The following is a 12,500-nucleotide window of genomic DNA, read 5'->3' on the forward strand; positions in this document are numbered from 1 at the left end:
ACTTTTAAAATTGATCTAAATATAAGGAAATCTCCAAAGATAGGAGTGGGTCAAATAATCATAAAACAGAAAAATATCGGGGCCTTTGTATATCAGCGGCCAGTTCCTCCAGCGTGCATAAATAATGGACACCGACTAACTTAAACTTTCCCCTTTAACCTAACCTACAGGCCGCGTCCTTACCTATTTACCTAACAGGGAAGGGGGCTAATGACCCCCTGAAACCCCTTTACACTGATATCAGTCAGTCATCATCATACATACAGGTAGACGCTATCATACATACATCTCAAAACGGAGAACAGCTATAGGCCTAGGCCTATGGGCAAAATTCGTTTTTTCTACAATCCCTCAATTTGTCGTTCATTATTCAATATTCTACACCATAAAAGAGCAAAATACATTAACATTTAGTTTAACACTCACCAGGGAATAGTCCTGACATCATTTTTCTTCTTTTACATTCTCGGCACCCTCGGGTTCCAGGTTCCACCTCGGTACCCTGTCCCAACAGTAAACATTTTAATTTCATGCCCGTGTGGAATCCTTTCGTATACAAATCCAAATCTATAAACGTAACATTGACTTACTCCACAACGTGAATGTTGACTTGTTACGTCGAACTGTGACTAAATGTCACTAAAATAATGCGAGGTGAGACGAGCCAGTTGGAAGAAAGGCCATTGTCTGTATGCAAGGTTTGTAAGCAAGCTCACTTTGTTTCTCTCGCCTTTGCTAAGTTGGTGGCACGAATATTTACATAACTAACACGTTATAGCATTTTGACAACACTTCAGATATATCACAACGCTCTATGAAGGTTACGGTGAGTTATGAACATCCGAAAAACGGTAAATCACGGGGAAATATAGCACTGTAAATGACACACGTTCGTTGCTCCACCTGTTGGTGTTGGCATCACGTGACGTCACGGACACAGCGTGCTCCAAGGATCACAACGCTGCTGCAACACTGCCAGGCGCATGAAATTAATTCAACATTAATGAATAATTACGCGAATAATAACTAAAATAACTTATGTAAATATAATTCAAAAGTCCAATACGCTACTCATGTGGCAAAGATCTTTAATTATAAGCAACTTGATTTTAAATTGCTATATCAACATTATTCCTTAAGATTTTGCCGTACAACTTGTCATCGTGAAAGACACGGTGCCAGAGATCACTTAGGGCGAACTCAATTTTCAAAAATATTCGTCGAAAAATCGGCGCGCCTATAGAAACCTTAGGTTTAATTGCACTTCATGATTCCGAAGTTATAGTGATAACTGTTGTTACCTTCTATTATTATTATTATTATTATTAGCTAAGTGGAAAACCACTTAAAAGGCTACCTTCTGCAAGAGCCCGTGGACTGCTCTTGGTGCATGGTCGAACGAACGAACGGAAATCCAGGATGACTATACGGCCATGAGCTCCAACATGGTAAAATTGCCCAGTGAGGAAAGGAAATAAGCAAACTAAATGAGAAGTAATGAATGATTAATATAATATATTTTAAGATCGGTAACAACATTAAAGGGAATCTATCATACATAAACTATGACTTGTGTCAGCCTGTTCACCATAAAAACATTTCATGCCACATTCTGGTCTTAGCTGTAATAAAACTTCAAGAATGCTGTGTAGAATGCTTGAATGTTAGAATTAACTACATACTTATAAACTTCGAGATCAAGGGTTATACCCCAACCATACTCGTAATGCTTCCCGTATTAACGTAAACAGAAGCATTACGCCCATGTTTCAAGTCTTTAATGTCTCCATTGGTGGAAGTTAGCCTATAAAGCCATCTTCAAAAAGCTTTACTTCGAAAGTGGCTTTCCTCCATCGGTTTTGTGACTTGAGTATCTATGGTTATTTACTGATGCTGAATCTAGTAGCTTATGATCTTACAATATGATAAATGGTAATCGGTGTTCATTCGTAGATCTTTTTGGATGTATAACTGACAGTTGGTAACTTTATTTTTGCCTCTCGACTTTTTATGAGGGATATGTGTAAATTATTGCTCCATATATTTATCATAACTTCTCACGAGTTGTTAATTATCAAATTACATATATAAAACTAAAATGTAAAAATATACTGTAGGTCTAAATGTAGAATTACCGTTATCCATAAACAAAATTATCTATATTATGCTACGATAAATAATTTTACTGATAAATAAAGTTTTTAAATTATTATTTCTACACAATGAAAAAAAAGCTAGACAAATTTCCTGTCATTAATATACAGTTTACTTTTACCTCAGTCATTGCGATTGAAAACGTAAGGAAAAAGATAAATAATATGTATGATTTTTAATGACATATTCATAACCTATAGTAGTATGTTTTAAGCTGAAAAGTAGCAATTCAAATGTACTTGAACAAATTGATAAAAAAAAAATATCAAGTCATATTGACAAGCTGGTTTTAGCTAAAGAAAAAAAAAAAACTTGCTGTGGAAACAGCTTAACCTAAAAGTATTAATCATTGCGGGGTTATATAGAAAGTGCATTTGATTTATTGTACCGATAGATATTTTCTATTAAAGTTTGTAGATATCTAACTTGAAAAGTCAATATACACATTATACATAATGTCCATATGCTAATACAAATTCTATGAAAAGGCAAATTACGCGATATTTTGCTTATGTTATTGTCGAATTAGAGTCAAGTCAATGAAAACGTAGAATTTGAAGGTAACAACCTGTTATTCTTTAGGGCACTGACACAAATTTCCAATACCGCAAAGAGAACAAGAAATCCACTGAGCATTGGAAAATGGAATTGCATGAATCGTAAATATATCTTGACTCACTTTCGGTTGCAGAGAGAGAGAGAGAGAGAGAGAGAGAGAGAGAGAGAGAGAGAGAGAGAGAGAGAGATGATTTGAGGGTGCTACAATCGGTTCACATATTTACCACCAGAGCCTCTAGTGGTGCATAGAAAAATTGAAAATACGTTTTCACTGTAGTGTCACTATATTATTATTATTACTAGCCAAGCTACAACCCTAGTAGGAAAAGCAAGATGCTATAAGCCCAAGGGCTCCAATAGGGAAAAATAGCCCAGTGAGGAAAGGAAATAAGATAATAAATAAATGATGTGAACAAGTTAACAATAAATCAGAGACAGACAGACAGAGACGGAGACAAAAACAGAGACCATGCTTTGATTAAAAAAAGCACTCATCGATTCGCATGTATATATCAAGCAAAACAGAATATACTGGTTCTAATGGCATGCTCTTGCATGCAATTCCCTTTTTTTCCTAAATATATCTGCAATAAAGTATTCCCCTCACTTCGAAGAGCAACAGGCAGTCTGTAAAGAAGTGGAGTGAGTCTCGGCTTCGTTCTTTTGTCCAATCTTATTCCATCACAATCTTGCTGTGTATTTTAGAGGTGATAATACTGTCTCATAGTAATGAGAACAGCGTCTGACGTCTTTTGCTGACTAATATTTTTAGGAGGTGATAATACTGTCTCTTAGTAATGAGAACAGCGTCTGACGTCTTTTGCTGACTAATATTATTAGAGGAGGTGATAATACTGTCTCATAGTAATGAGAATAGTCTGACGTCTTTTGCTGACTGATATTATTAGAGGAGGTGATAATACTGTCTCTTAGTAATGAGAACAGCGTCTGACGTCTTTTGCTGACTGATATCATTAGAGGAGGTGATAATACTGTCTCTTAGTAATGAGAACAGCGTCTGTCGTCTTTTGCGGACTGATATCATTAGAGGAGGTGATAATACTGTCTCTTAGTAATGAGAACAGCGTCTGTCGTCTTTTGCGGACTGATATCATTAGAGGAGGTGATAATACTGTCTCTTAGTAATGAGAACAGCGTCTGTCGTCTTTTGCGGACTGATATCATTAGAGGAGGTGATAATACTGTCTCTTAGTAATGAGAACAGCGTCTGACGTCTTTTGCGGACTGATATCATTAGAGGAGGTGATAATACTGTCTCATAGTAATGAGAACAGCGTCTGACGTCTTTTGCGGACTAATATCATTAGAGGAGGTGATAATACTGTCTCATAGTAATGAGAACAGAGTCTGACGTCTTTTGCGGACTAATATCATTAGAGGAGGTGATAATACTGTCTCATAGTAATGAGAACAGCGTCTGACGTCTTTTGCGGACTAATATCATTAGAGGAGGTGATAATACTGTCTCATAGTAATGAGAACAGCGTCTGACGTCTTTTGCTGACTAATATCATTAGAGGAGGTGATAATACTGTCTCATAGTAATGAGAACAGCGTCTGACGTCTTTTGCTGACTAATATCATTAGAGGAGGTGTTAATACTGTCTCTTAGTAATGAGAACAGCGTCTGACGTCTTTTGCTGACTAATATTTTTAGGAGGTGATAATACTGTCTCTTAGTAATGAGAACAGCGTCTGACGTCTTTTGCTGACTAATATTATTAGAGGAGGTGATAATACTGTCTCTTAGTAATGAGAATAGCGTCTGACGTCTTTTGCTGACTAATATTATTAGAGGAGGTGATAATACTGTCTCTTAGTAATGAGAATAGAGTCTGACGTCTTTTGCTGACTAATATTATTAGAGGAGGTGATAATACTGTCTTTTAGTAATGAGAACAGCGTCTGACGTCTTTTGCTGACTGAAATTATTCTTGTTATCCTACATATTATTGTTATTATTATCACTATTGCTATCAATTTCATTTATCATATCGATAAACATTATTCATCATCATCCTCATCTCCTCCTACGCCTATCGACGCAAAGGGCCTCAGATTTCGCCAGTCGTCTCTTCCTTGAGCTTTTAATTCAATACTTCTCAATTCACCATCTCCTACTTCGCACTTCATAGTCCTCAGCCATGTAGGCGTGGGTCTCCAACTCTTCACTATTGCTATTATATTACTAGTAGCAGTAATGTTACTATATGCATCAGAAGTTTCCTATCATATATGCGACATTCTGATAAGAAAGCGTTACAGTTGAAAATGAAAACAGCATGGCATGCGAACAGAAAATCATCCTCCAACTATAGGCCTACATCGATATCAATGTTCTAATCCATAAGCTCGCTTAATCTTTACGCCTTTCACCTAAACACAAGTATTCAATAAAGATATCACAGCCCTTCAAAGCGGAACCAAGGCCTCGCATCCCACACAGATCAAATCAGGTGAATAAACACTAGGACAAACACATGCTCTGGCTAAGAGCCTGTTTCCCCACGCCCCATTGTCCAGCTTAATCGCGGTGTTGATAGCCCATTCTCTCTCTCTCTCTCTCTCTCTCTCTCTCTCTCTCTCTCTCTCTCTCTCTCTCTCTCTCTCTCTCTCTCTGAGATTACAACATTCCCTGCTTCCCTCCCTTTTTGCGAGTCCAATCAGCGTATGTTGCGTGGCCGTCCACGTGGGATACGACAATTGATGGCAACTGTTACAGACGTGCTGGACAGGAAGGCCTTTACCTATGCTGGTCGGGTTGCGTCTGGGTATGACGAAGTGAGCGATAAAAAAAGAAACAACGGCGCCCAAGCAAACAAGCGAATATCCAAACATTCCGATATATCGAGTCGTAACTCCGTTTTGTCAATATTTGAGAATAGGGGAATTTTATACGGCGAATGGAGTCACTGAGATACGAACACATTTTGATGTGAAATGCCGTAAAATCCAAAAAGGGGGAATGAGGAAAATATATCCTGGGTAGAGCAAAAGATGAATATGAGTGAAGCTATTTGTTTTGCACCTTGTAGACCAGCGCTGTGAAAGCTATTCACATGATTTTTTTAAGAAAAACATTCTGGGGCAACGTAGATGTACTTAAGAAACTTCAATAAATGCCTTAGGCCTATGTTACCTCAGATTAGATATACCATGTGAATAGAAACAGAAATTACATGAGAAAAGAATATACAAGTAGAGATACACAATAGAATAAAAGCAATAATAATTATTAACGTGCTGCAGCATTTGATGAAAGGCAAATAAAATCTAACGCGCACTTTCATCTTGAGTAAAAACGGAAATGGCAGTCTGTGATGTGGGAAGTTTCATCAGAGGAGAAGTGATGAAAAGGCAACTGCCGTTGCTCAATGTTCTCTCAAGACTCATTGTCACGGAATGAAAGATAAAAGACAGTAAAAAGAAAAAGAAAAAAAAAGAATACTTCTCAATTACCACCATTCTCCATCCAATTTACGCATTGTTCACGTCCAAAGAAGAGATTTGTGCGCGAGGTATTATCAGGGGACACCAAAAAAAAAAAAACAAAAAAAAAAAACTATGAACTCACACACCTTTGTAAAATCATGCTAACATTGGGCAACAACTTGGCATCATTCAATCTGGGGAAAGGATAAACGAAAATATTTTAATGGGAAGCGATTACACTTGAATGGGACGGGAAGACAATTACCGATTTGAAAGAGGGACACTTTCGGGTAAATGGAAAATGGAAGAATTCTGGAAACGCGGAGGGTATGAAACGTCCCCTAATTCATAAATGGGAATTAAAACAAAAGAGTTCCGCAATACGTTTTAATGACCGGTTTTAGGAGTCCACTTTGTTGGCCGGAACTTAGGGAGAGGGATCCCACACGATAGGATCGCGCGGGAGATCTGATACAGGAAGACAAGTGGAGGGACTACTTTGCTACAAGGGAGAGTCTGCACTCTCTCTCTCTCTCTCTCTCTCTCTCTCTCTCTCTCTCTCTCTCTCTCTCTCTCTCTCTATATATATATATATATATATATATATATATATATATATATATATATATATATAATTATGTATATATTTACACATACAGACAGTATAAATATATATATATATATATATATATATATATATATATATATATATATATATATGTTATATTTTTATATATATACATATATATAGGTATATAAATATATATATATATATATATATATATATATATATATATATATATATATTATATATATATATATATATATATATATATATATATATATATATATAACATATATATAGGTATATAAATATATATATATATATATATATATATATATATATATATATATATATATATATATATATATATATATACACACACACACACGTTGAAATGAATGTATTTATTTGAATCTATTTTCATGATCATCATACCATCCTAGAATTTTGTTGTTTATCAGAATAGATTATTTTTATTTACGACAAACGATAAGTAGGAAAACTTAAAACAGAAACTATTTATTGTTATAAGTGTTATAAACCTTTAGCGAACAGGTATTACCAAGGAATGTGCCATCAAACACATGATTCCCTAAGTTACATCAAAACAGTAATCATTATTTGGTAATACACTGGAAATTGATGAGGCTTCTTTACGTCGATATTCAATGTTCAGGAATTTATGAAATAGTTTTGTGTTATGCTCTAGTTCATTCCAATACATCCGTACTTTAGTGTGAGGGGAATGTAAACAAAGGATTAATCCATTAGATCACATTCTATTTTGGTGTAAATTATTATTATTATTATTATTATTATTATTATTATTATTATTATTATTATCATTATTATTATTATTATTATTATTATTATTATTATCATTATTATTATTATTATTATTATTATTATTATTAGCTAAGCTACAACCCCAGTTGGAAAAGCAAGATTCTATAAGCCAAAGGGGTCCAACAAAGAAAAATAGCCCAGCAAGGAAATGAAATAAGGAAATACATAAACGATATGAGAAATATTGGACAATTAAAATAAAACATTTCAAAAACAGTAACAATAAAACAGATCTTTTATACATAAACTATAAAAAGACTTATGTCAGCCTGCTCAACATAACCTTTGCTGCAAGTTTGAGCTTTTGAAGTTCTACCGATTTAACTACCAGATTAGGAAGATCATTCCACAACTTGGTCACAGCTGGAATAAAACATCTAGAATACTGGGTAGTATTGAACCTCATGAAGAAGGCCTGTCTATTTTCCCTGTTGGAGCCCCGGGGCTTATAGCATCCTGCTTTTCTAACTAGGGTTGTAGCTTAGCATTTGATAATAATAATAATAATAACTGCATGCCTAGTATTACGAACAGGATGGGACCATTCGAGATGAATGATATACAGATACAGTTATTATACACTTTTTATAAAAGATATACAGTAAATAGTGCGTTGTTTGAGATATATTACGTTGGAACCCGAAGTCGAATATCTGTCTTTAATGCACGTGATGTGGGTGAGATGAAGAATCTTGAATTCTTATTACATTTGTTATCACTTGGTTAGCTTCAATTTGCTTTGACGAAGAAGATTCCATCTGATTTAACATTTCTGTTGACTCTCGAAAAAGTCTTCCTTAAAGACTATATTCCTACTTTCTCTTCCTTTCTGATTATGCACACACACACACTCATATATATATATATATATATATATATATATATATATATATACATATATATATATATATATATATATATAAAACACATACGTATATATATATATATATATATATATATATATATATATATATATATATATATATATATATATATATATATACATACATATACATATAACGTATGTGTTTCAGTTCATGTGTGTGTACTCGTTTATATCCGTCTATATTTATTCATTATTTCACAGTCATTGTATTGGTATATTTTGTATGGATAAAACAATACTTTAATTATACAAACAACTGTTGGGATGTATAAATACCATGCCCTGATACATTTTCAGGAAAGTAAACATATGGGAAAGATTGGAAGAAGGGTAGAAATTTCATATAATGTAAAGCGTTCAAGAAACAGTTTCTTCATTTATTTATCTTATAGCTTTTTTTTTCTTTAATCTGAGTATCATATATAATAAATGTGAGGGAAATATTCTTTCAACTTTTGTTTATAATCATCAACTTTTCTCCTGTTGCCCTCTTGGATGTAGGTTTCCAAGCACACACTTTTTCCTTTACACAATTGTCCTATTTAGGAAAATTAATTCTTATTTTGTAAATGGTTTTTTCTAATATCTTAAAAAGATTAACCCACAGTTTTTCTGATCGATGGATTTCTTAGGAATTCAACAGTATCAATACTGTTCTTTGTTTATTTCCTTCAATATCGCAAAGGGAGACCCGAAGTTAGCAATATCAATATATGAGCCAAGACTTACTGAGCGGAAAATACAAAGAAAAAGTTACGCAGCCTGACTAAATAAATAAATAATTTAGGTAGCCCGAGTATTTAAAAATTCCAGAGCTTCTAGATCCAAGCATGAAGTTTATTCCCACTTCGGATATTTATCTTTTATCGTCACCTATATCTCGTTCACATCAACATTCCATTGCATCAGTAAATGGAACAGCCATCAAAAGGTCACTGTGTCTCTGTCGTGTATACTTTTATTTTTGATCTCTCCCCAATGCTGCTCGAATACGTTCACATTTCACATTTTGCGTTCGTTTAAACTTCATTAAACTTTAATCCTTGCGAACCTTGTCTCTGAAGTACTGTGCCATACAGGAAGTTATTTCCATTTGGAAATTTATTTCATATCTTTGATGGGTGGTTTATATGGACCTACATATACGTATGAAACATGCATACAGTTATAAGATAGCATGTAAGTATATGTATGTATGTGGTTGGGGTTAAGTTCTATGGAATAATTTCATATATGCATTAGATATTTATAAGATTGCAACAGCATTTCAGTTTTCGGTAACCATTAAATATCCTTTCTCTATGTTTTCTATTGTGTCAGATATTCACAGAATTACTGTGTATTCAAATACCATATTTCTCACCCGTCTTTTATTTAAATGTTCTTTAGACAAGCTATAAGAGAAAACTTGTGACTGTGAACAGTTGTTGGCAATACAAGACACAGTTAAGAAACCTATATAAAAATTAACAATCAAATTTTCAGTTATTTATCGTTGTTTAGAATCTATTCCTATTCCTAGAAATAGATCAATTGCTTCTCGGTATGTCAAAACGAGTATATCTCCTCATGTTTTAATCAAATAGAATTTTAACTTTCTAAACCCCTATAACTCGACTCAACAGTCAAACACAAGTAACCAGCTTTAGTCACCGTTAGAATCGGACATTTCCTTCTTTTCCGCTAGAGGGCCAATAGGCTTCGGCTGACATTTATCTGTTTTATGTTGCTGGCCATGATTATAGACACTTCATTAGCGAGGCTTCCAATTCTGGAAGGCAATAAAGGAACCTATATTTTATTATGCTATGTATGAGGTCCTTCGCGTTCTCTAAAATTAGGGGATCGAAGAACGAGAGAAAACGAGCACATAATTCCTATTAATGTATGTCCTGAAATGTGTCTTATCTGAAATCTATAGTTTTTTAAAGCTGTAATAAAAACCAAGTAGTATTTTTTTCTCATCTGCATGAATATTGAAGTACACTTCCCAAACCTTTATTGGACATGCAATGTAGATCGTTATTTCTAAGAACATTCTGGTGAAATAAATGTATACATAATACTTATTTCATAATAATTTTTTCAACTGTAAACAAAAGACGTTTTGCATACAGATCTTATTCGTTATGTGAAGCATTTCTTCTTATTCATTCACTCATTATTTAAGCATTTTCTTACTTATTTCATATCATTTAATCATTATTCAAGTTCCCTTTTTACTTGTATGATATTTTTGATAAAATGATAATTTTCCTTCTTATTACTTATGTGTTGTTTTTTACTTATTTCTTCAACATTGCTCTCTATTCTATGTTATTCATATCATGTTATTGAGTCACTCACCATTTTAATTCCTTTTTTTATTTATGTCATTATGCAAATACATTCATTATTTCACTTTTCTCATAATTATGCACACTTCATAACTAAAATTTCCCTTTAGCTTCGACTCATATCATGCCCATCATTCACCTGCCTTTCAATTTATACCATCTTGATTCACTCAGGGTTCAGTCTCTTTACTTATTATTATTATTATTATTATTATTATTATTATTATTATTATTATTATTATTATTATTATTATTATTATTATTATTATTATTATTATCCCAGCTACAACCCTAGTCAGAAAAACAGGATGCTATAAGCCCAAAGGCTCCAACCAGGAAAAATAGCTCAGTGACGAATGGAAATAAGGAAATAAATATGCCACAAGAGAAGTAATGAACAATTGAAATAATATATTTTAAGAACAGCAACAACAGTAAAATGGATCTTTCATAAATAAACTATAGAAAGAGATTTATGTCAACCTATTCAACATAGAATTAATAGCCCCAAGCTTGAACTTTTATATATATATAAAAAAAGTATTTTTCTAATAATATTAATAATAATAATAATAATTACTAATAATATAATTAATAGTATAAGTAATAATAATGAATTATGAATAGTAATTAAAACACTTTTCTGCTGAAAGCAAAGTTATTTAGGTTTAGCTTCGGTGGAAGTTTTTCTCTATAAAATGTTTCTAACAATCTTAGCTCGGTCTCAAATCGAGCTTTACATAAGATACTAAAATCAAGATGATTAAAATTGGTGTTACACACTCCATGACAATGTTCTCTTATAGAGGATTGAGAAGGCTTACCCAGCGGTAGAAGGGTCCTCGAACTAAGGCCTCTTTGTGCAAAGGTTCTAAACATAGAGGCCTTAGTTCGAGGACCCTTCTACCACTGGGTAAGCCTTCTCAATTCTCTATAAGAGAACATTGTCATGGAGTGTGTAACACCAAGTTTAATCTTGATTTTAGTATCTTGTATAAAGATCGATTTGAGACCCAGCTAAGATTGTTAGAAACGTTTTACACAGAAAAACTTCAACCGAATCTAAACCTAAATAACTTTGCTTTCAGCAGAAATTTGTTTCAATTACTATTTATAATTTTGAATTATCTTATTGTTGGTCATGACTTTTTTAATAATAACAATAATAATAATAATAATAATAATAATAATAATAATAATAATAATAATAATAATAATAATAATTATCATTAATAATAATAAAAATAATAATAATAATAATAATAATAATAATAATGATAATAATAATAATTACATTTAATAATAATAAAAATAATAATAATGATAATAATAATAATAATAATAATAATATGATGATGATGATGATGATAATAATAATAATAATTATCATTAATAATAATAAAAATAATAACAATGATAATTTTAATAATAATAACAATAATAATAATAATAATAATAATAATAATAATAACAACAACAACAACAACAACAACAATAACTGTTATACTCATCGTTTGTCTTTCTTTTACCTTACAGGTGGGCAAAGGCCCCAAGTCATCCCTGGGACGCGGGGTGATGCCAGCACTGAAATTGGCCATCAAACATGTGAACGAACATCCTACGGTTCTTCGGAACTACAAGCTTCATGTGGTTTGGAATGATACTCAGGTGAGTACTAATTAGATGATGTTATTGGTATGGA

General features: G+C 32.9%; 1 protein-coding gene across 7 annotated transcripts in view; it reads left to right on the top strand.

The window, feature by feature from the left end:
• GABA-B-R2 (gamma-aminobutyric acid type B receptor subunit 2) overlaps positions 1–12,500 on the top strand; it is a 241,978-nt gene that overhangs the window by 90,385 nt on the left and 139,093 nt on the right. For all 7 annotated transcript variants that reach the window (XM_068349726.1, XM_068349729.1, XM_068349732.1 and 4 more), the window contains exon 2: positions 12,335–12,466. In XM_068349726.1, coding sequence (XP_068205827.1) covers positions 12,335–12,466 — 132 coding nt within the window. The remainder of the gene's footprint in view (positions 1–12,334; positions 12,467–12,500) is intronic.

Source organism: Palaemon carinicauda, chromosome 26, assembly GCF_036898095.1.
Source record: "Palaemon carinicauda isolate YSFRI2023 chromosome 26, ASM3689809v2, whole genome shotgun sequence".
In the NCBI taxonomy this organism is placed as follows: domain Eukaryota; kingdom Metazoa; phylum Arthropoda; class Malacostraca; order Decapoda; family Palaemonidae; genus Palaemon; species Palaemon carinicauda.